Source organism: Acartia tonsa, chromosome 5, assembly GCF_053477335.1.
Source record: "Acartia tonsa isolate MP-2025a chromosome 5, ASM5347733v1, whole genome shotgun sequence".
Classification (NCBI taxonomy): domain Eukaryota; kingdom Metazoa; phylum Arthropoda; class Copepoda; order Calanoida; family Acartiidae; genus Acartia; species Acartia tonsa.
The window spans coordinates 6,419,468-6,444,606 of NC_137264.1; the positions used below are offsets into that span (position 1 = coordinate 6,419,468).

General features: G+C 33.7%; 2 protein-coding genes across 2 annotated transcripts in view; both read left to right on the forward strand.

Annotated features, from left to right (window-relative positions):
- Nucleotides 1–18,112, forward strand: LOC145318636 (mitochondrial tRNA methylthiotransferase CDK5RAP1). The gene is made up of 17 exons (XM_080160034.1): nt 1–505; nt 1,173–1,314; nt 1,716–1,863; nt 2,620–2,733; nt 2,901–3,011; nt 3,370–3,489; nt 3,624–3,691; nt 4,067–4,154; nt 9,140–9,199; nt 9,533–9,637; nt 12,121–12,200; nt 14,639–14,779; nt 15,215–15,304; nt 15,992–16,085; nt 16,266–16,340; nt 16,759–16,818; nt 17,761–18,112. The coding sequence occupies exons 1-17, from the start codon at nt 304–306 to the stop codon at nt 17,842–17,844; spliced, it is 1,782 nt and encodes a 593-aa protein (XP_080016160.1). The 5' UTR covers nt 1–303; the 3' UTR covers nt 17,845–18,112.
- LOC145318639 (protein MEMO1) overlaps nt 18,110–25,139 on the forward strand; it is a 15,701-nt gene continuing 8,671 nt past the window's right edge. The window contains exons 1-5 of the mRNA XM_080160036.1: nt 18,110–18,246; nt 18,445–18,577; nt 19,686–19,823; nt 20,312–20,372; nt 20,778–20,850. Coding sequence (XP_080016162.1) covers nt 18,513–18,577; nt 19,686–19,823; nt 20,312–20,372; nt 20,778–20,850 — 337 coding nt within the window. The 5' untranslated portion in view covers nt 18,110–18,246; nt 18,445–18,512. The remainder of the gene's footprint in view (nt 18,247–18,444; nt 18,578–19,685; nt 19,824–20,311; nt 20,373–20,777; nt 20,851–25,139) is intronic.

The following is a 25,139-nucleotide window of genomic DNA, read 5'->3' on the forward strand; positions in this document are numbered from 1 at the left end:
GAGATAAGGGAGGGGTATTTTGAAATCTACAAGATGAAATAAGACAACTTAAAATTTTCGAGGGAAAGATTAAGTTGGATTAGAAAAATCCAACACAAAGTCTTAATTTTACTTTCAAAATTGTTTCTACTATAGATGCTATAATGATTTTGATAATTGGTGGGATTAATGATTTTTTGGCCATTTTTCTTTTTCAGTATCTCTGAAAATTATGGATAGTTTATTATGTCAGTATTCTCAATTAAACACAATATTTGTATTTTTTCCATAGACATAAAATAATTTATATTTTCAGATTAAAAAATGTTTTCTATCCCCTCATTATTTCGGTTAGACTACCGAATAAGCATGTCAACAATGAGACATATGTGTGCCTGTAAAAATACCACAAACAATTCCACGAAAAATCATCCAAATGATTCAGTAAAAATTGCAGCAAAGAAAACTTACAAGAGAAAATTAACAACTGATGGGCCAGATTTGTTTCAGTTTATGGCATCGACAGGTAGGTAAGGATATCAGGGAGTAAGGGAGGGGACAATGGGCAATTAATTCAATATAAGAGTTATCAAAGAAAGGGCATGAAATCCAGTTAAATCCAATAAATTTGTAGGAAATTATAAAGGGATTGTTAATTGAATAATAGATTTCCATAGCGTCATGTAAAGTGAAATCACAACTTGTTTTTGATGAAATATATTGAGGTTTTTTGGTGTGATTTTTATATTAAAAGATTATTGGACCCGGCCAGCTGCTAGCAAGAATATGACTGCCCCTTTTTATTCTGTTTATTTCCCTTGCCCCTTACCCCCACCTCCCTTCTCCCTTCTCCCCGTCTGCTACATTCCAAACTAACACAACGAGTGTTTATTTCCCTTCCCCCCACTTCCCTTATCCCTTCTCCCCGTCTGCAATATTCAAAACATACATAACGAGTAGCGGCATTTCATGCGCAAGTCCCCAAACTCAGTCAGAAACTGCTAAATTCTTGCACATTCCCTTTAAGCCAGTCCCCAAAGTCTGAGACTCATAAAAATTGAATATTCGATCCATTGTCCCCTCCCTTACTCCCTGTAAGGATATACTTGTATAAAAGTAACAGGATGTTTGTGTTGATATAGCTAACCACTGGACCAATTTGGTTTTCCTTAACTATATACAATATATTTTAGGTAAAACAGCTAGAAATGTTAAAGTACATCCTGAAATTCCTCCATACCTGGATCCTGCCAGCCTGCGGGCAGACGGTGCTAAGGTTTACTTGGATGTTTATGGGTGCCAGATGAATGTAGCTGATACTGAAGTAGTTTTAAGGTAGGGTAGCTATTTTCTCTAAAACCTACAGTTATTTATCGTGACCCATCACAAACCTTATAAGTGATACCATTACCTATAGTAGAGGCATCTAGAGGTGTCGTTGCTGACTTAAATAAATTTGCCTTTTTCTATCATTGCATATCTGATTTTAAGATGCTTGATCAAGAACATTATTATCTTTTAATACCTAATATCAAAGCTATTCTAAAATTCACTATTTCTGACATTCTGTCCGTCCGTCTGTAATGTAATTTTCTCTGCTGCTATTTGAGATAGATTTTCGATTTTTATTGTGAAGATTCCCCTTGACAAATATCCATTTACAATCTACTTGATCCGTCAGTCTGTCTGTTGGTCATGCTACAAAATATATTAATTTACCAATATGTAATTTTTAGTGTGCTAGAGAGTCAGGGGTATGTGAGGACCCTCAATTCTAATGAAGCAGACGCGTGGCTTCTAGTAACATGTTCTATCAGAGAGAATGCAGAAGATAAAATATGGAAGAAATTGAATTACATTAAAGCATTAAAATCACATGGAAAAGTAAGTTTCTACCAAATGTTTTTTACTTTAAATTTGGTAGATAGGATACTCTTGTTTTCTGCAGCTACTCTTTAGCTAGGAAATGTCCACAAATTAACCACTTCGCTATAAAAAAACTTCCTGTCAAATTAGGTACTTTTTTTTATTTATTCGCTTTTTGTATAGGTCACTCGAGCTTATCGAATAAGCATAATTACAACATTTATGGAATACAGTGCTATTGATTAGGAGCAGTTTCAATTACATCTTACATTTTCATTCTTTATAACCTAATGTTCTTGTTAAAAAAAAAAAGAAAACAAAGAAGAAAAAAAGTTGTTGGCATCAATGGAATGAAATCCGCGTTTAATAGCAAATATCAAAGCCTACTAAAGTAATATATATATTTAGTTATTTAAGCATATGAGTCTAGGAGTGCTGGGATGTATGGCTGAAATATATTATTATCTAGTTATCCAAGCATATGAGTGTAGGAGTGCTGGGATGTATGGCTGAAATATATTATTATCTAGTTATCAAAGCATATGAGTGAAGGAGTGCTGGGATGTATGGCTGAAATATATTATTATCTAGTTATCCAAGCATATGAGTGTAGGAGTGCTGGGATGTATGGCAGAAATATATTATTATCTAGTTATCCAAGCATATGAGTGTAGGAGTGCTGGGATGTATGGCTGAAATATATTATTATCTAGTTATCCAAGAATATGAGTGTAGGAGTGCTGGGATGTATGGCTGAAATATATTATTATCTAGTTATCCAAGAATATGAGTGTAGGAGTGCTGGGATGTATGGCTGAAAGATTGAAGACCCAACTTCTGGAGGCAAATAATGTTGTTGATATTGTGGCTGGCCCTGATAGTTATAAGGTAGCTATTCTCTTTCATTTTATATATTTTTTTACTCTATCTAACTCAAAATAAAAGAAACCATCAGACATTAGCCCCTTTATTTATTAAAAGCGAGAAAGATTGCAAGGAATAAAAAAGAATACACATCAAATAAGATAAAAATAAATGTTTTTATTTTATTTTAGGACTTACCACGACTGCTGGCAGTAAACCGTAATACAGGACAAGCAGCTATAAATGTTTTACTCTCACAGGATGAAACTTATTCAGATCTAGCTCCTGTTAGATTATCAAAGGTTAGATCTATGTTTTCATTTCAAGTGGAAAAAAGTTCAAAACTAAAAGATATACCTAGGTAAAAATTTTTTTAGTTTATTTTATGAGATTGATGTTTTTCCGATCAGAAAAAAATCAGCCTGATATCTTTTAAAATAAAGCAAAATTTTAAGATTGTAGTGTTTGGAGGTGGTGTTTATTATTTTAATCCCCTAGCTCCTAGAAGGGAAGTGCATGTTATATGTAGGTAAACACTTTCATATACAAGATTTTAAAAAAAGAATTGAATATCTTTAATAAGAGGCCCATTCAGAACGCCTAATACAATCTTCTCCCCTCCCCCTCTCCATTTTTTAAATCTTAACTTCAACTTCTTAGGACTCAGTAACAGCTTTCCTATCAATTCAACGTGGCTGTGACAACATGTGTTCTTATTGTATTGTTCCTTTTACCAGAGGAAAGGAAAGATCGAGGCCTATCCATACAATTTTAGATGAGGTAGGTAGACTTTTGTTATTTTTTGCCACAAAAAAATTAATCCATCAAACTTTTAGTATAACATCAAGTGCTGTTAATATATTCTTCTAATTCAAAATTATGAATAAGAATTTAGTATTTTCACTGTTTTTAAGGTTCGAGCTTTATCAGATCAAGGAGTGAAAGAAATAACTTTACTTGGACAAAATGTTAATAGCTATAGGTAAAAGTATGATAATTATCTTCTTATTAACACTGCTGAATTAAAAGTAAATAGATAGTTTAAATTCTACAACTTAATTATTTTGATGTTTCATAATAAAAGTACCCACCTACCTATTTATTAAGTAAAAGAAGAAAATTTATTGATATTATGAAAACATAAAGATTTTAAAGTATTAGGATAAGTATGTTCCATTAGCATCATCTCAGTCAATTATAAATACAACAAAAGTTATTATATTTATGACTGATATTGATGTTTCTTTCAAGTGGGTTGGCCTCCCACAACCAAGTTGCCTAAACCACTCCCTAAACCAATACTAAACTTCCTTGAAATGGTTATATATTAAAAAAAAATCAATATTTATAATTGTAGAGATGTATCTGAGAGAAGTCTATCAATGTATACACCAAGAGATAGTCCCGCCACTAGAAAAGATTTTAAAACTGTTTATAAAACTAAGGTAAATAAATATTAGGTACTAACATTTTTTAAAGATCAAATACTTTCTACAAAAAAACTGACCAAGCTATACTTGCTTGATTCACTTCACTAAAAGAGAGAGAGGTGGATCAAGCCTCTCATGTTTCAGAAGCCGTAAGCCCACTGAAAATAAAAAAAAGTGATCTTTTAAACTGTGATTAAAATGTCAAGGGACAGGCAAAAAATGTCGGAACAATCCTGCTGAGCATAGAGGAGCTGTGGTCGGACTGAGAATAAAGATTAATAGCTGTCTGGGGAGGCTAAAATAGACCCAGGATAAAGACATTATATTTTTTCTCAGTGATGTGAAGCTGTGCTGGGGGGCTAAGAATACTCCCGGGGGCCTGAAAATCCCTAATTTTCAACCTTAATTCTAAAATAATACCCAAAACGATAAATTAATACCCATTATAATAATATCTAATTTTTTGTTCTTTTAAATATTAATCCATTTTATGTATTTTAAATTTGTCTGAATGTTATGTTTTTATTTTAATTATGTAATGCACTAAAAGATAAATGAAAAAAAGAGAAAACAAAAAAAAACAAAACAAAAAAAAAGTATCTATAAAAGAGAAAAAAAGAGAGAAAAAAAGAGAAGAAAAAAATAAGAAAAAAATAAGAAAAAAAGTAGAAAAAAAAAGAAAAAAAGTAGAAAAAAAAGAAAAAAGTAAAAAAAAGAAAGAAAAAAGTAAAAAAAATTAAACAGTGCATATTGTTTTACTTATTGTTTTATTTTATTATTGTGATCAAAAACTTTTGTGATTTGTCTGTACTCGAATCTCACGGTGATCCTTCGCAGGGCCACCCTTTAAGGTTTCTTTGAAGCCTCGTCTAAGGGGAGATAAGAGTGCAATTTAAGTATAACTTGTAAAATGGCACCTGTTACATATCCTTGTCTGCGAGAAGCAGGTTGCCAAAAATGCTAAAGCTGTCAAATGTTCTCTGTGTTCCCTCTACATTCATATTAGCTGCACCTCTGAGATTACTGATGATGTTTACAATTTCATGAAAACACAAGAGAACTCTGGTTTTAAGTGGTTCTGTCATGCTTGCAGAAATGTTAGTGCTAAATTTTCTAGCGATATGGCAGTATTAAATGCTAGAATAGATAAAGTCCAGGATGAGGTGAAAACTAATACAACCAATATTAGTGAGAACAAAACTAGTATTGAAAACCTAAATGCCGAAATGAACAAATGTAAGGCAGATATAAAAAACAATAATGATGATTGTAAGAATGAAATATTCGTTGAGTTGCAGGAAAGGGAGAGAAGAAAAAACAACATCATTATTCACAACCTACCAGAGCCAGCACCTGAGATAAGGGATGGAAATGAAAGAAAAGAGGCGGACAAGGAGAATGTTATCTTGCTACTTTCAACATTGGATGAAAATTTCGACTATGAAAATGATGTTAAATACATGTTCAGAATCGGTGAAAAATCAGACAGAGATCGACCTGTAACAATTTCATTCAAGAAAAATGACAGAAAAGATGACTTCATATCCAAATCACATAAGTTGGCAGATTCAAACTACTCCCAAATTTCCATTAGCACTGACCTGACTAAAAGGCAAAGAAAAGAACAAAAGGACTTGGAAACAGAGGCTGCCAAGAAAAATGAATCTTTGTCGAGAGAAGATTTTTTAAAGTTCGAGTGGATTGTAGTGGGACCAAGAGGCAACAAAAGAATAGTAAAAGCTCCAAGGGACAGGACAAAGGCCAGAAAAAGAACATTCCAGGAGGCCATGGAGGACGGGCCGCAGGACAGGCACAACAGCCAAAGGGCCAGGACAGACTTAGCATAATGTACCTGAACTCTCAAAGCATAGTAAATAAAATAGAAGAACTATGCACTACAACATGTGACCTAAAACCGGACATTATATGTATTTGTGAATCATGGTGCCATCCAGATATAAATAATTCTTTTTTATCTATTCCTGGATATAAAGTTATTGAAGAATTGAGAAAGGACAGAAGTGATACTGAAAGGGGAATTGGTGGCGGATTGTTAGTATATGTGAGAGATGGACTCACAGTTTTTACCTCTAGTGACAACAATATTGATTTCATACAATATTGCAAATTTCAAGTTAAACTGAAAAGTGAAATTTTAAATACTTGTTTGATCTACAGATCCCCCAATTCTAGCCCCGCCAACAATGATGAACTAAATAATCTTATAACTTCTCTGCCTAAAAACTGTATAATTTTCGGTGATTTTAACTACCCAAATATTGACTGGAATAGTTACACTTCAAGTTCCTCAACCTGCAAGACATTTCTGGACATTGTGATAACTAAAGACTATAATCAAATAATTGACTTTCCTACCCATTTAAAAGGAAACATTTTAGACTTAGTACTTACAGATCTGCCTCGTGATATTATTTCTGCTAGATGTGAAGGCAGACTTGGAAAAAGTGATCATAGCATAATAATGATCGAAACAAATGTTACTCTAAATCACAGTGAAACTTCACAAAAAGTACCACAGTGGCACAAGGCAAATTTCAATCAGATAAATAGTGATTTAGAAAGTTTTAACTGGGACCTTGAACTACGTGACCTTTCAGCTGAAGAGGCTTGGACACTTTTTACAGTTAAAGTTAATGAAAGTGTGAAAAAAATGTTCCTTTTAGAATCCGAAGAAAAGCATCTAAACCAGTCTGGATGAATAATAAATGCCTTCAAGCAGTTAGAAAAAAACGAAGACTCTGGAGAACATATAAACAATCAAAGGCTCAACAAGACTTCTCTGCTTATAAAAAGCAAGAAAAACTGGTCCAAAAACTCTGTAAAACAGCGAAAAAAAGCTTTGAAAAGAAACTGGCCTCTGATAAAGGTAACACACGTAAATTTTATGCATATGTAAATTCCAAGAAAAATGTGAAAAGCTCTGTAGGTCCTCTAATCCATGAAGGAGTAAAAACTGACGACCCCAAAGAAATGGCTAACATCTTAAATAAATACTTTGCTAGTGTGTTTGTTGAAGAAGATACTGAGAACCTGCCAACTATCAACGAAGCTGATGTTGAACCACTCGAAGATATCTATTTTGATGAAGGTAAAATCAAGAAAAAAATTGAAAAACTGAAGGATGGATCTGCACCAGGCCCAGATGGAATTTCAGTTATTTTTCTGAAAAAAACTGTAAATATCACCTCTAAAATTTTAAAGATTATTTTTGAAAAATCTTTTCAAACCAGCTCTGTACCTAAAGACTGGAAATCTGCAAATATCACTGCAATATTTAAGAACAAAGGAAAAAAAAGTGATCCCTCCAAATATAGACAAGTTTCACTAACAAGTATACCTGGCAAACTCTTTGAATCCTTTGTCAAAGATAGTATTGTAAACCACCTTGAAACTAACAATCTGCTTAATTCCAGTCAACATGGATTTCGTCCTGGCAGGTCCTGCACAACAAATCTCCTGGAATTCTTAGAAACTGTGACCAAAAAGATTGACGAAGGTAAACCAATGGATTTATTGTACTTAGACTTTACCCCAGCCTTTGATAAAGTACCAAGAAAAAGGCTTATTATGAAACTAAAGGCACATGGAATAAAAGGAAAAGCTCTGCAGTGGATTATAGACTGGCTGTCCTGTAGAAAACAAAGAGTGGTTCTAAATGGTGAAGTTTCTGACTGGGAAGACTCAAAGTCTGGTGTGGCACAGGGAAGCCTACTTGGTCCTGTCTGTTTTACTGTCTATAATAATGATATAGACGAAGCTGTAGTCATTATTGACATAGCCAAGAAATTTGCTGATGATTCCAAAGGAGCCCACGCCATCTGTGGCCCTAATGACCAGCTGGTCCTACAGCAAAGTATTGACAATCTTGATGAATGGTGTTTAAAATGGGGTATGTCATTCAACACTTCAAAATGTAAAATTATTCATGTTGGCAGAAACAATCCTAATTATGACTACTCCATGAATGGTGAAACTCTTCAGACTAGTGATACTGAAAAAGACATTGGATTCAATATACATTCATCATTGAAACCCTCTATTCATTGCAATATTATTGCCAAAAAAGCTCATACTGTTCTGTCCTTGGTATCGAGAAATTTTCATTACAGAGACAAGAAAACTTTTGTAAATCTGTATTGTCAACATGTCAGGCCAATCTTAGAGTATGCATCCCCAGTTTGGTCTCCTTGGCTGGAATGTGATAAAAAAGTGGTTGAAGATGTCCAAAAAAGAATGGTAAAAATGATATCTGGCTTGAATGGACAAACTTATGAAGAAAAACTGACCGAAATTGGACTTCAAACTTTAGAATACAGACGAGAAAAAGCTGACATGGTTCAAGTTTTCAAAATGCTGAAAGGAATCGACAATGTTGATTATAAAAACTGGTTTGAGATATTATATGGTGATACAAGTTCAAATATCAGACCCAACACGAGACTAAGCAATGAACCTTTGAATATTATTCAAAAAAGATGTAATGGTGACATTAGAAAATACTTTTTTAGTATGAGAGTTGTTCCAACATGGAACAGTTTACCAACTGATGTTAAAAATTCTGGAACTGTTGCTGTTTTTAAATCTAATTATGACCGGCTTCATCAGCTAGACTAATTATTGTGAAAATAGTGAAAATGGATTGAAGCAGACTAAAAGACATTCTCCTCGATATTCTCACACGAGAATCCTGAGAATTATTCAATACAATACAATACAATACAATACAAAATGCCTGTTTACCTACCTATATTTTATTTTTGTTTCTAAATTAAATGTTAAAACCCATAAATGTTTTAAAGAATTAATTTAAATGATAACTATATGCTTCACCCATAGCCTCTAGGCTGGGTAAGCAGGGGAGGAAAATAGTCTTAAACCTTACCTGAAATGTACAACCATTTCGTACCAGCATTTATCGAGATCTTTAGTTTCAAACAAAAACCTTACTACTCTAGGTATATAATAGGATGATTTTTTAGGAAGGAGGTTTGAGATTTGTGGACCTATTGGACCAAGTTTCGTTGATAAACCCTGAAATAAGGAATAGTCATTTATTAAAGACTAATGGATGTAGATTTTTTGAGGATATTTTAACAGGGGCAAAATTATCGTCAATTCAGCTTGCTGACATGAAATTCGTTCATAAGAGAGGAGGGGATGTAGTAGATGTGATGGAAATCGTTATTTTAGCCCGCTGTGTATTTTGCTTTTATAGAGAAAATGAAAATCTTATTTCATTTTTAATATTTCCATTTTTAACCCCTTTTTGTCCTATAATATCTCTAACCATAAAAATCTTTTTTATTTATTGCACATAGGTAGCTTTTAAAACCCTCAAAATTGTATACAATAAATTACCTATTTTTAAAATCAGAATTCGTTTTACCTCACCACACCCCAAAGACTTTCCCTCGGAAGTTCTCTATCTGATCCGAGACAGGCGTAACATCTGTAACAGCCTTCATATGCCAGCACAGGTCGGATATGTAAATAAAGCATGTTTATTTTATTCGCAACATGTTGAAAATACATGGAAGAATTTTAAAAATATTTAATAGGAACCGGTTCTCATTCATACTAAAAAACTATGTCTAGCATCGCATTTTATCCAGATTTCTACGAATATAAAAACTGGTTTTAATCTTATAATTGTACATTTTATTTCCGCGGAAAGCCGTTTATGATACGATGCGAGAAATAAGGGGGGGGGGGAGTTTGTACAGTTATAGGAAATGAAAATTCAGTACCAAATTTTGCCCTGGCCGTTTGGGCTTGTTTTTATAGTTTTCAACCTAATTCTAATTGAATTTTGGGACTTTCCTTCTACGGGCTAGTGGGGCAAAAGACCCCCCCAAACACTAAGTTATGAGCTTATTTTTAAAGATATCGAGCTGATTTTTTTAATGGAACCTTTTATTACATAGATGAGTTGATTAGCCACCACATATTTCATTTTTGCACTTTACTTCTAGGGGCTTTTGTAGTAAAACAACCCCCTCAAATACAAAATTTATAAGTTTTGAGCTTACATGCCCCTAGAGGTAAGGTGCAAAAATGAAATATGGGATGGCTAATCAACTCATTTATGCAATAAAAGCTTCCATTTAAAAAATCTGCTCGATATCTTTTAAAATAAGCTCATAACTTAAAATTTTAGTGTTTGGGGGGGTCTTTTGCACCACTCGCCTCTAGAAGGAAAGTCGCAAAATTCAATTTTCAAAGTTTTACAGGTAGATCCAATCATATAAGAGAGTTTACAAAAAGAATTAGGTTGATAACTATAAAAACAATCCCAAACGGCCAGGCCAAAATTTGGTACTGAATTTTCATTTCCTATAACTGTACAAACTCCCCCCCCCCCCTTATTAGTTCATATTATGATTGGTTTATTTTAAAGAAGATTTTTACCTAATTTTTTGATAAGTACAAGATTATACTGATAACATTATATTATATTAATTTGTTATCTTTTTAAGAAAACATCTTAAAATAAATAAATATTACTGTTATTTTGACTTCATGAAAGCATTTGATAGTGCTAGTTATTACAAAGGGGGTTTTATTTTATCTTTATTAACATCAAACGCTTTGTTAAGTCAAAAGATTTCACTTAGATAACTAATAAATGCTTGTAAATAGGAAGCTTATTTAAGAGAATTTTTAGCTTACCAGGGTATTTAGAAACTAGAGTTGGGCTCGATATAATTACCTCGCTATTGGCTAGGTTTATTCAATGTTTTATTTACTTTCTTTTGGTTATCTGAATTCTGACTATTAACCATATTCTTCCATTATCTTCTCCCAGACAATTTCTTTCTTTAAACTATTTTAGGATCTTAATATTTTTTATTTCAAATTATCGTCCTGAAAGGATTATGTTTAGTTAACTGTTAAATTTTAGTTCAATATCTGACCACATTACGCACGTATCGCTAGTATCAAATTATTTTAAAACTAAGTTTTCTTTTATTTACTATATTAGGTATAAAGGGAGGGGGCGGAAGTGACACTTTTTGAAACCAAAACTGAAAGTCAAAGGAACTCAACTAAATAAAGAGTTACAGCTTTGAGATTTCACATGGTAGTTGCTATATAGAGGTACAATATGGAACTGTTGAGAAACGGCGGTGGAACCGCCGCTCCCACCGAAATTTATTTTTGTCTTTTCTCGCTATATTAGATAATTTTTTTTTATAAAAATTTCCCTTATTTTTTCATATAAAAAGTGTCAAGTGCAAATATATTAAACGGCATCATACCACACTTCTCTTTTACTGCATTTGCAGCCTTCCACTTTCCTGTCGTTCCTTATATTTGCATTTGGAGAGAAAAGTCGAAAAAAATTCGGCGGGAAACAGCGGTTTTCGGCAGGAGCAGCGGTTCCGCCGCCGTTTCTTCACAGTTCCATATTATAACACTTAAAAGCAACTGCCACGTCAAATCTCAGAGCTGTAACTCTCTATTTAGTTGAGTACCTTTGACTTTTAGTTTTGGTTTCAAAAAGTGTCACTTCCGCCTCCCCCCTTTAAATTTTCTGTTTTATGGATAGAAATTTAATACTTCAATGTAATTCAAATAGCAACATGAAATAAAAAATATGCATTTATTCTTCATACAGTAAGATAATGGGTATTATCGTTCTGGTCAATGAGAGTTTATTACGGATTATTGGAGCACTATGAGTTTTAAACATTTATCGCTTGGAAAACTTGAGCTCATACATAGACATTTATTTCCTATATAGATCTGTCATGGATCTTGATGCAATAAAGTAGGCTGTTTTGTAATTGTTAAAAATTGGAAGATTTCATTAAACAAAAGTTTCTGCAAATATAAGTATGAAATGATCAAAAATTCTGTATTACCTTTACCTTCCCCCCTTTAAAAAATCATCTATATCATTGGTCCCCTTCATTCATTAAAGAAATATCCTCTTTAAATTCCTAAAAATATGTTTTAGTGTGGAAGTGACAAAGTTCTTGAGTTAATGAGAAGAGGATATACGGTTCAAGCTTACCTAGATCTTATTCAAAATGTTAGGTAAAAATATTTATTCCTTCGTGTTTTTACAGAAAAAAAAGCTACTCTAAAATTTCAAAGATAATGAGTAACTTTTCAAAGGTAAGGGGACTATGATTTTGAGCACCTTCCAGCAGTGAACCTGAGTAATTTTGTTGTGAACATGCTAGGTTTAGTTATATAGACTAAAAAAGGGGGGGGGTAAAATGTGGTGACTCGTCACACGACATACCAGCAATTTTATTTTGGGTGCTACTCCCTTAGTTTTAGAGATAATTGGATGAAATCTTTTGGGCTGGGTCACTAATTACCCCAACTATTGGTATCTTTTAAAAAAACGGCGGCGGGACCGCCACTCCCGCCGCCCGCCGCCGTTTTCCGCCGCCACCAAAAAAAAATTCTCGCCGAATTAGGCAATTTGGAATCATTTGAGACCATGTTATTTTTTTCAAAAATTTTTCCCCTTACAAGGAACCCTGCGGGGGGACTTAGTCATTTTTTTCAAATTCTCGTTTATCAAGGTATATCTTAAATACAGTGCTACTCCTGTGCTTTTAAAGATATTGAAACAAAATCTTTTTAGGTTGGTAAGTAAAAAATATTTGAATTAAGAAAACGGCGGCGGGACCGCCGCTCCCGCCGTCCGCCGCCGTTTTCCGCCGCCACAAAAAAAAATTTTATTGCATTTCTCGCCGAATTAGGCAATTTGGAATCATTTGAGACCATGTTATTTTTTTCAAAAAATTTTCCCCTTGCAAGCAACCATGTGGGGGGACTTAGTCATTTTTTTCAAATTCTCGTTTATCAAGGTATATCTTAAATACAGTGCTACTCCTGTGCTTTTAAAGATATTGAAACAAAATCTTTTAGGTTGGTAAGTAAAAAATATTTGAATTAGGAAAACGGCGGCGGGACCGCCGCTCCCGCCGTCCGCCGCAGTTTTCCGCCGCCACTAAATTTTTTTTTTTTTGAACATAATCTTTTATCTTTTAAGGTGTTGGGTGGGTAAGTAAAAAAACATGGTCTCAAATGATTCTAAATCGCCTAATTCGGCGAGAAATACAATAAAAAAAATTTTGGGTGGCGGCGGAAAACGGCGGCGAACGGCGGTTTCCGCAGTCGTACCTCTGCCATTGTTGCTGACCTACCTAAAAATATTTTGTTTCAATATCTTTTAAAGTACAGGAGTACCACTGAAATTAAGATATACCTATAAAAATGACCAAGTCCCCCCACATGGTTGCTTGCAAGGGGAAAATTTTTTGAAAAAAATAACATGGTCTCAAATGATTCCAAATTGCCTAATTCGTCGAGAAATGCAATAAAAAAATTTTTTTTGGTGGCGGCGGAAAACGGCGGCGGACGGCTGGAGCGGCGGTCCCGCCGCCGTTTTCTTAATTCAAATGTTTTTTACTTACCAACCTAAAAAGATTTTGTTTCAATATCTTTAAAAGCACAGGAGTAGCACTGTATTTAAGATATACCTTGATAAACGAGAATTTGAAAAAAAATGACTAAGTCCCCCCACATGGTTGCTTGCAAGGGGAAAAATTTTTGAAAAAAATAACATGGTCTCAAATGATTCCAAATTTCCTAATTCGGCGAGAAATGCAATAAAATTTTTTTTTTGTGTGGCGGCGGAAAACGGCGGCGGGCGGCGGGAGCGGCGGTCCCGCCGCCGTTTTTTTTAAAGATACCAATAGTTGGGGTAATTAGTGACCCAGCCCAAAAGATTTCATCCAATTATCTCTAAAACTAAGGGAGTAGCACCCAAAATAAAATTGCTGGTATGTCGTGTGACGAGTCACCACATTTTACCCCCCCCCCCTTAGGTTTCACCCTGGTTTTATATGAAAATAACCAGGGTGAAAAAACCCAGAAATTATCAGCATTTTTTGATGAAATATTCTCAGATGTTTAGTTGAGTTCAAACTGTTTGTTTCAAAACCATTGACGTATACATAAGTATAATAATATTATTTTGATGTAAAATGTATATTCAGAAAAAGGGTGGTAACTTGTAATATTGTAGACAGTTTAATTAATGTACTTTTGCAATTTATGCATTTGATGATTTTTGCTGTGTTATTTTATTTTGTCCCTTGAACTCAACAAAACATTTGATGATATTGCGCTAAAAAATGCTTAACATTTCATAGTTTTTTTTTTATATAAAACCATGGTGAATTTTTTATGTCAATATAACTAGATATATTTAATATAAACCAAGTATATACAGCACACTAAAAAATTACTAAGGTTCAATGCAGGAAGGTGCTTAAAATCATTTGGTCTTGTTCGTGCATTGCATAGTCCCCGTTCGTCGAATTCTTCAGTTGAATTTCATTGCTTAAATTATTTCAGTATGAATAAATCTATGAGTAATTTTAGTCATTTGAAAGGAAACTTCTAATAAGCGTTGATCAGTAGGACAATTCTATGATGATAATTATGTTTAGGGAAATTATACCTGGAGTGGCCCTTACTTCAGATTTTATTGTTGGCTTCTGCGGAGAGACAGAAAAGGAGTTTGAAAGAACTATTGAGCTTGTCAAGACTGTCAAATATACCAAGTGCTTCATGTTTGCTTACAGTATGAGGTAAGCTATAATTGAACATATTATTGACAAAAAATATTTTATCAGTAGCTACCGAAATTACTTCTGAACTTTATATGATAGGATAGATGAAATGAAAATTTAACTGGCCAGTTTACCAAAATATTTACATATTTATCTACACGGATTGTTTCTAAACCGTGTTTTTATTGGTCTAATTTACTGATTAGATATTTAGATATAATGTATTTTTTTCACTAGTGGCTTTTAGAGGCTTATGATTTCTCTTGGGCCGGGCCTGTAGTGGCACCCTCCCGTCCTTTAACATAGTTATAAACCTATCCAGGACCTATTTGAAGCTCCAATGTAATGGAAAACTATATCGGTTCAGTGGTTCGCGAGATCCGTCGGTACAGACTAAAGAGTAAAGGAGACATCATGTTACTTTTATATAAAGATATACTTACTTTCCTCTAGGGAGAAAACCGGAGCACACAGAAGGCTACAGGATGATGTCCCGGAAGATGAAAAGAAAAGAAGGCTCAACCTTTTAGCAAAGACTTTTAGGTAAGGCTTTTTTAGGGTTATTGAAAAAAAACGCCTTTTATTAAATCTATTAATAGCTTGAAACAAAACAGGCAATTTTCAAAATAAGAATGTATTTAGCATTTTCTAAGATGAGTGTTTTTTAAGATCAGCGTTTTCTGAGATAGCCGTTTTTTTTGATTATAGCTTTTTTTAAATGTTCCTATATTTTTGTAGTTTTTATCATTTGATTGTATTCATAGATTTTAAAGCAACGAAATATCTGAAAGTTTCTAAAATTAAAATCAAAAGATATATGTTTCACATTATCAAAACTGTCCTGCCCTCTAGCGTGTCATACGCATCCCAACCCACTACCAACAACATTCTTAATTCTTTGCTATGGTGTCTTTATGGTGTCTATGGTGGCTATATGAACATAGGGAAGGGGGGGGGGGGGCATTGGGCTGATTATTACATTATTACATTGGTCCCCAAAGTTTTATAATAACGCTTAACAACTTTGGGTAGGTACTTTTATTGAATTCTGATTGTTTGATTCATTGAGTTCAGTGTCCAAACGTTTCAACCACTAATTTTAATCTACACAAGGGGTACCTTTTTAATCATCATTAGGATGTACATCAATTTATCGGCCATTGTCATATCCCTTTAGATCTCTGATATGAACAACTTTACATTTATGATACTTTAAAATCATTTATCTAGGCAAACAGCAGAAGAGTTGCACAAAGAATATATTGGAACAACACAGAAGGTTCTGGTTACAGCGGACTCGAAAAGATCATCTGATGATTTTCAGGTATAATAGTCACGTTTTGTCTATCTGTCAGTGTCAGTTCGTAACGCTAGAGGAGAAATATGGTTTACTCGGCTATCAGTTTACTCTTGCTAAAGAGAAAATTATATTTATAACTTTTAAACTATAAAATTTACTCTTTAATTCTGTTTCTACGGATTTGTTTATTATCAATTGTTTTAGGGAACAAGTGAAATGGGGACCAAAGTTATCTTTCCAAAACTGCAAGTACCTGATCATAATGGGATTTTAAGACAGGTGAGTTGCAGTCCTATTTAAATGGAGAATTTTCCAGCATTCTCCTGCTATTATATTTTTTCATTCCATAGTAGAGTTCAATAGTTGAGTAATAGGTTGGAACTTGGAGTACAGTTCTTGAGGAAGATAAATAGTATTAGTCTACCCAATGTATGTGATTATCTGACCCCAGCCCCCCCCCCCCCCGCCCCCCACACACGCCTTACTGTAAGGTTAGGGTAGATCAAATTGGGAAATCACAGCAATGAATTAGTGTTATTAATCAGGGAGTAGTTATTGATAGTGAGTAATAAGCTTGGTTGTCAGGAGGCATGCTAGACTGATCTAGTTGATATTGAATATACTAGATTACTAATTTTGAATTAAATTCTGAATATGATTTTGACTTGTTTTTCTTTTTAAAAAAATATATTTCTAGGTTGTTCCAGGAGACTATGTGAATGTTGTTATAACAGAAACAAACAGTGAAATTTTCAAGGCATTTTGTTAACTCTTAATATTTATTATTTAAGCCAAATTAGATTAATTAGGTAAAACTTAAAGAATAAAACTATTTTTTAACCTTTACATTGCTTCTGATATGTGTGCCCTTGTTAAAAAAAACATAAAAATGTATAATGTAAAAATTTAATTTATAAACATTCGTATGTCCTACTTATCTATAATACAAAGTAGAACGATGTCTGTCTGTCCGTCTGTCTGTCTGTCCGTCTGTCTGTCTGTCCCTTAAGATCTCGGTAACCACTGAACCGATCGGATTCTACTCTTCAGGGTATCTACCTATTGGTCCTGTGGTGGTTTTAAGCTATTTTCTTGGGGGGTGGGACACCCCCAACCCCCCAAAAAACCAAAAAATCCCCCCCAGTTTTTTTTTTTTTTTTTTTTTTTTTTTTTTGAAGGAGATTTCCATGGTCCTTTACGATTTTCGCCATATTTTTTTTTTTACCCCTAGAGGCTAGGGGCGAAGCCGCTAGTATTGTACATTGTATAATATCATATACCAGTGTTTCGGAGCCGGGAGCAGCAACATTTTTTTGTGGAGCCGGAGCCATATTTTTCGTTAAAAACGGCTCCGGCTCCAGATTAGCTAAAAATGATTTTTTAAAGTAATATTATAATTTGGCAACGGACTATTTCCATATAATAAACTGAAAAACTATTGTTACTTAACAAATAGACACACATCCTTCTACTTTTATATAGCTTTAATCAAATAAAAGCAAAATATTTATACCTATTATTTATTTCATTTTATCAAATTCAATAATGAACAAAAATGATATATTAATTTTACGGTAGGAGCCGGAGCCGCATCAAAATTATACGGCTCCGACACCCTGCCATATACAATACAAATAGGCAGTGATTACCTACTATTTAATTTGAAGATTTAAAGTGTTAACAGAATTCTTGTTTAAAGGGAACATGTACTGAGCTTACCACCCTGACAAATACAGAATCCTTGCAGTCAAGAAAAGAACAATATAGTGCATCTACATTTTGAGTTGTCTATTTAAGATTTAGTGCAATATAGCTATTTTGCTAAATAACCAAGAAAATAATTACATCATAATCTTTATACACACATTCTGAACTCTTTATGAAGGGTTTTTAGGGGAGGGGCCGGAGGGTTAATTGTCCTCTATCCACAGAATTGTTAAAAATATTTGTTCATTTTGTTATTAAACCTAAATGTTATTGTTAAATTTGATTATTTTGGTGTACCTACCCAATTGTGTTTAAAACTATTATGTTAATTAATTTATTTCAGATTAAAGTGATTTTAAAATTCAAACTTTTATCTTGTTGTAACCTGTCTCATTACCTTGAGCTGATCTGCTTGACAATAGCAAGATCTTGAGGGCTGCCAAGTGAGTTGAGGCTGGCGTTAAGTCACTACACTCAGGTTAGAGATACGGGTGATTGTTACATCTAGAGAGTTCCAGGACAAACATCGGAATGTCTGAAATATTAATCTAATTCAGTATTTCACTACAGGTTAGGTTAGGTTAAAATAAGAATATACAAATAAGCCCCCCAAAAGGGTTAGGAATTAAAAAAAAACTGTAAGATGGTTTAATTTTTTCATTATTCAAATTTTCAGGAGTAGCAGACATAATTGGGTTGGGCGGTAGCAAGGAGGGTTTGGCCGTTGGAGGAAGTGTTGGCGCAATGACCTCGAGACGGGCCACCCATGCAGACTCCTGGTACAGTGCAGACGCACGCACCCTTGCCAGGTATGATCAGAAAGCTAAAGTCCTTATCTGAATGGATGTAGATATACGTGGATATTATGATAGTGGAAAATTGGTCGTCAAGTTAGCTTGCTAGTTCCCCTGTCATTTATTGGTCAGTTAGTTAATCCAGTAGTGGGAAGGGAATTTAGCCCGCTACAAAGTACACTTTATTAGAAAACAAGATTATCTGAAAAGATCAAAGTAATAATAAATCCATCCTAATCTGCAACAGAATTTCTCCCTGTCTAGAGGAGAGTCAAATTAGTGCGATTAGTCGACTTAAAACTAATAGGTTGATTTTAATAATTTAACATTGTTGATGTTAAAATTAAATATTGCACACTAAAGTAAAAGATTTTTAAGGTTTTAAGATCTTGTATAGATAGTAACGAAGTGGGTTTACCTCTGTAATGCATTTAGAATTGTAGAATATCACACGACGTAACCCCTTGACCACTGAAAACCGCCCCCCCCCCCCCCACTCCCTCACTTTATTTTGAAATAGATTGAAAATAAGGGCATAGGTGTTAGTTTTTCATTTTTTGTTTATCAGGTTCTATAATATTTGGTTTGATTATATTTTGCCCCTAAGAGATAAAGCCCCTCGTAGGGGTTAGGCATAGAAAATTATCCCCTATTTATCTTTAAAATAATCGGGGGGACATCAGTGCTCTACCGACCACTTGTGGGAAAGCACCATAAAATCTGGGGCTATAAGCCTCTAACCAGGGTGTCGGAGCCGTATAATTTTGATGCGGCTCCGGCTCCAGCTCCGGCTCCGGCTCCTACCTTAAAATTAATATATCAATTTTTTTCATTATTGAATTTGATAAAATAAAATAAATAATATAAAATATTTTGCTTTTATTTGATTAAAGCTATATAAAAGTAGAAGGATGTGTGTCTATTTGTTAAGTAGCAATAGTTTTCCAGTTTATTATATGGAAATAGACCGTTGCCAAATTATAATATTACTTTAAAAAATCATTTTTAGCTAATCCGGAGCCGTTTTTAACGAAAAATACGGCTCCGGATCCGGATCCGGCTCCACCAAAAATGTTGCTGCTCCGGCTCCAGAACACTGCCTCTAACTGTGTAATAATTTTAGGGAGCTGGATGGATGGTTAGGCAAAGCCTCGCGTCTGCCCCGGCCAGCCAGGGCAGTTATCTGTCCGCATGCCGGCTACAGATATTCAGGACCCACTGCGGCTTACAGCTTCAAGCAGATCGATCCCAACACTGTTAGGTTAATTTTTTGCTTTCTTTAAAAGTACAGGATGTCTTTCTGTCTGTGTGTGTGTGTGTGTGTGTGTGTAGCGATGTATTTCTCTACTCACTGAACTGATATGGTTTTCTTTTTAAGTAAAAGCTTCCTATAGTTCAGGTCAGGGAAGAAACGGTTGTTTAAAATTTTCCCTCACTTTCTAGTTTCCATTTGTAATTTTTTGAATTTTAAATATAAATTCTCTATTTTTGACGTAAAAAGTGCCATTTTTTCATTAAGGTTGTGCTAAAAGTTCGTAAAGGTGTGAGTTTTAAGGCTTAAAAACAGTAGTAGAACGATAATATTCACTAAATATGTTTAATTCTTATTGAAAAGAACTATGTACAAAAAGTTAACATAAATTTTATCGTTTTTCTATTGTTTTAAGCCTTAAAACTCACACCTTTACGGAATTTTAGCACAACCTCCCTCCCCCTTTATCATCATGCTAATTTCCTTACCTTTTTAAGGACAATCTTTATCTTGGGACCATCTCATCATGTTCGTTTAAATGGCTGTGCTGTCTCTCAGGTTTGTTCTTGTTACTTTTTAGTTCTTTTTTTTTGCAGACCCAAAGAAAGGGATTTTAAACAAAGGCATGAAAGGCCTTGAAGCATTAAATGGTAAAAGTGATACCTAACAATATAAATTATTTATGATCAGAAAAGAATGAAATGGATATATTAATGTATTTTCAATTTTCGATTGTGATTCTTTATAGGGAGCTTCATTTAAAATAAACTTTCTATGATGTTTCTGAGATAGTTTTTAAATCCTGAGTAACCACCCCCAATCCTTGATCCTGTAACTTTTAACGTACCTTAAATACTTATTTTTAAACCCATGAAAGATTATAATAGCCTTTTAGATCAAATTAGGTTTTTAAAAGCAATGTACACTTTTTAAAGCGCAGCTAATCTATTTCTGCATTTTTAGTGTTTGAGCTATGAGACACCGTTCTATAACCTGGATATAGACACAAATATTTCTCAAGATCTCATTGATACAGGTTACAATTTTCCTTTTCAATTTAAAAATTTAATCAAAATTATCATTAAGGGGGTAAATGCGAGTTTTTTGTTGTTGTCTTGTCTGATTACCTGCGTGTGATTTTACAACGAATGCACATATATTTAGTCATCACTGCTGTGCTACTTAGAATAGCCTAAAACCAGCGTTAGCTGTTAAGAAGATATGTCTGAACATCCACACTCAGTCCCCTCATATAGCTACATCAGTAAATCAAAATAAATATTTTTACATTTAAAATGTACAGTCTTTATTATTAGCATTTCCTTTCTCTTATTCTTGGGTCATAAGGCCCATTGATACTGATAGATTGACTTTTCTCTTTATTAAAAACTAGCGGCTACGCCTCCTAGAGGCTCTTGAGGTTGGGGGGGGGGGGGGGGGGAAGTTGACCACCACCCCATTTCAACTTTAGTTTTAAAAGGAAAACGTAAAAAATTCTTGGGTGGTCATTTTTTATAGGGGCGATTTTTCTTGGGAGGGTAAAGTGGTGTTACCCTCCCACAAGATAGCTATAAATATGCCACGGTTTTCGAGATATGCACACACATCTTGTTAATTTTATAAGAATACGCAAAATCTAAGTAGTTGATAATTTAAGTCTTAATAAAAGCTGAAATATTAAAATTCCAAATTGGGGGATGATTTTTTATTTATCTCCCATTGGCATATCACTGCATCCTGTGTCTTAGAACCTGCTCACAATATTATGTCTCAATTTTATTCCTCTAGAGTATGGAAGTAAATTATCGTTGTCGACTAGTACTTGTTGGGTTTATATTTAGATAAATAAATAAATAAAAAATAGCTACATAGGATGGCTTAATATATAGGCATTATTTGCGCAATCTCCTTTTTTATACCTATGTTTTTTTTTTAAATCAGGGATTCAAAGGGATAAGACAACTTTACGTTAAATTGATGTACATCCCCAAATTTACCTCAACCGATCAAAGTTCAACAAAAGTCCCCAAAGTTTTTGAGACAGCAAATAAGATAACATCGCTTATAAAAATAAAAAATAGGCATTTGCTGAGTCTTTTAGCAATCGTACAATTATTTCATATAAAAATTCTATGAAGTAGTTAACATAATTCTTTTCTTGATTTTGTCAAAATTATTCTTTAATTATGCGATTTTTTTAATACAGAAATATTGTAATATTTGTAGACGCAGACGGTAAATAAAATTGAATTGTTAAGATATATTTGCTGACACATGATATTTTACTTGTCACGGTTACCAACTCAATATTTTATTACATTCAGACTGGCCAGAGTGTACGTTTTGTACGTTACGCATCGAATCTGTGTACGTTCTGGACGTTATTTTGATATGTGTACGTAACGTATTTTGAAATTTGTATTTTTGTACGTTTTACTTTTTTTTAAAAATGATAAGAATCAAATATTAGCAGAAAAGTAATTTGTATGTTTTGTACGAAAATTTTTGCAAAAACAATAGGTGTATTATTTAAATAAATTCAATAATATCTTCAATTTTCATAGAACAAAAATATGTATGTAAATTATGCATATATGTTATTAGAACTTACAGTTTAAATTTATGGATTTGAAATATATGTCCTATAGATATAGTTTAAACTATTGAACAGAAAGAGATATGCAGTTGACTAAATTCAAGTTTAAATGAATTTCATGCTACTACCCCTTTAATAGATTTTACGATAATTTTTTTCAAATTCTTTATATACTTGGGTAAATTTTCCGAGATATCATATGGTGCACAGTGTAGGATTAAGAAGTCTTATTTTTTGGTATCTTTAGTTTTTAAAGAATAAGAATCAAATATAAGTATAAAAGTATTTGTATATTTATTGTATTTGTACAAAAAGTATTACAAAAATAGTATATTATCTATAATGCAAAGTAGAATGATGTCTGTCCGTCTGCTTGTCCGTCTGTATATCAGAAGCTTAATATCTCAGTAACCACTGAACCTATTGTGCTCTACTCTTCATGGAATATACCTATTAGTCCTGTGATGGTTTTTGCTATTTTCTTTGGGGGAGGGACACTTAAAGCTTTTTACTTTCTACTAGGATTAGAGGCTTCGTATCCCTCTTTTATAGAATCGTTTGTTGGAAATTTGTCAAAAAAAATATTAAAAAAGATTGTGATTATTTTTTTCATTTAGGCTTCGCCCCAGGGTGCGGTGGGGGTTCCCCCACCCCGCTGATTTGCAATAGTTTACAAAAATAAATTGAGGGGTGGTTGATTTTTTTTAGGGGGGGGGGGGTGGGTTTCCCACACTCTAAGAAAATAGCCTAAAACTACCACAGGACTAGTAGATATATTCCCTGAAGATTAGAATTTAGAACCCAATCTGTTCAGCGGTTACCAAGATCTTAAGCTTTAGACAGACAGGCATTGATTTACTTTGTATTAAAGACTAGTATTTTCTGAGATCTTTAGCAATAGACAAAATAACCCTATATCCTAATATATGTTTATCCTATAAATCCTTTTTTTTCTGTAACAAAGAATCTCGCTAACTGCTGAACCGACATGATCTTTGTGAGGTTGTAGGCTATTTTCTTTGTCCTTCCATATCCTTTCAAGAACCTGTATTCAAAATGGTAGAAAAATAGCCTAAAACCATCTCGGTAACTGTGTGAAGTAGTTATGAAAATCTTAAGCATCAGACAAAAAACTTACTACTTTATTTAATAGAATATACTTAGTACGTAATAACAGGATGTATGTCTCTCTGTCAGTTTATTTGTACCGAAGGTTCTCGCTAACCGCTAAACCGATATGGTTCTCTTTTACAGGGTAGCTTCTCATAGGTCCTGGGAGAGGGTACAACCACCCTCCCAAGAGAAACTACTCTTAGAAAAAAATCACAACCCTTCCCCTATTTTTTCTTTCTTTTTAAAATTGAAATCAGAAATGGGGGTGGTCTACTCCCCCTTCCCTCACTAAAAAAATTATTAGCGAAGCTACTCTATAATCACTTTGTCAGTCCGTTATGCTATCGGAGAAACGTGATTTTCTCGGCTCCTGTTTTTTGATTGAATAAGTTCACATTCTACATATTTTCATTGAGATTTGCCTTTTGGTTGGGTGCTAGATCTATTCCTAGATTTTCTTTTTTTCATGGTTTTCTCGACTTCTATTCTAGATAGACAGCTGAAATTTTCAGGGAATAAATAAATTCACATTCTACATATTTTCAAAAAGTTTCTTTAAGGTTTGTCTATTTGTTGCAGTGCTAGATCGATTCCTAGATGTATAGGTATTTGTGATTTTCACAACTCATATTCCTGATAGACGGTTGTAATTTTCAGGGATTGTATTAGTTTTCATTCTTAATACTTCCACTAAATTTCATTGAGATTTGCTTATTGGTTGGGGGGCTGAATTTATTCCTAGATTTTCACGTTATTATATATTTTTAAAAGGTTTTGTGATTTATTTAAATAAGTTAAATGCTTATTTTTTACGACACTACTCTATAGTTTATATAGTTCCCAGATTTCCATCCATAACTTTTGAGCTTCGCTACTTAAGGATGTTGTCATCCTTGTTTTTTACTTTTTATTTTTAAATAAAAAAATGGGTTTTTGAATTCAACTCCCCCCCCCCCCCCTGATCAAGTTCCTCTAGAGGCCTCTAAGGGCGTAGTCGCTGGTCCTTATAATAGGATATACTTTGTACATAATAACAGAATGTCTGTTAGTTTGAACCAAAGAATCTCGCTAACCACGGAACCGATATGGTTCTCCTTAACAGGATAGCTTCTCATAGGTTTTTGGAAGTTTTATAACTATTTTGGGGAAGAGCATCACCATCCACCCTCCCAAGAGAAATTGACTTTAGAAAAAAACTACCTCCTCCCCCCAAAAATGAATTTTAATTGCGATTTTAAGTTAATTTTTTCCAGATGTCTATAAATAACTTTTGAAATTCGCTACTTATGTATGTTGTCATCCATGTTTTTTTTATTGAATTCAACTCTCCCCTCCTCAAGTGCCCCTAGAGGCCTTTAGGAGCGTAGACGCTAGTTCTTTTGAATAGAGTAATAGGATATCTTGAGTCTGTCAGTTCGCTATGGTTCTCCTTTACAGGTAGCTGCTAGTAGACTTAAATGTATTGATAATAGGTAACTAGGAAATTATTTAACTTATTTTTATTAGGAATGTACGTTTTTTTGTACGTTTTTTTTACTTTTTTTATGTACTTAACATATTTTTTTTGTGTACGTTATGTACGTTTTTTATTTTCAAAATTGGCTGGCCAGTCTGTA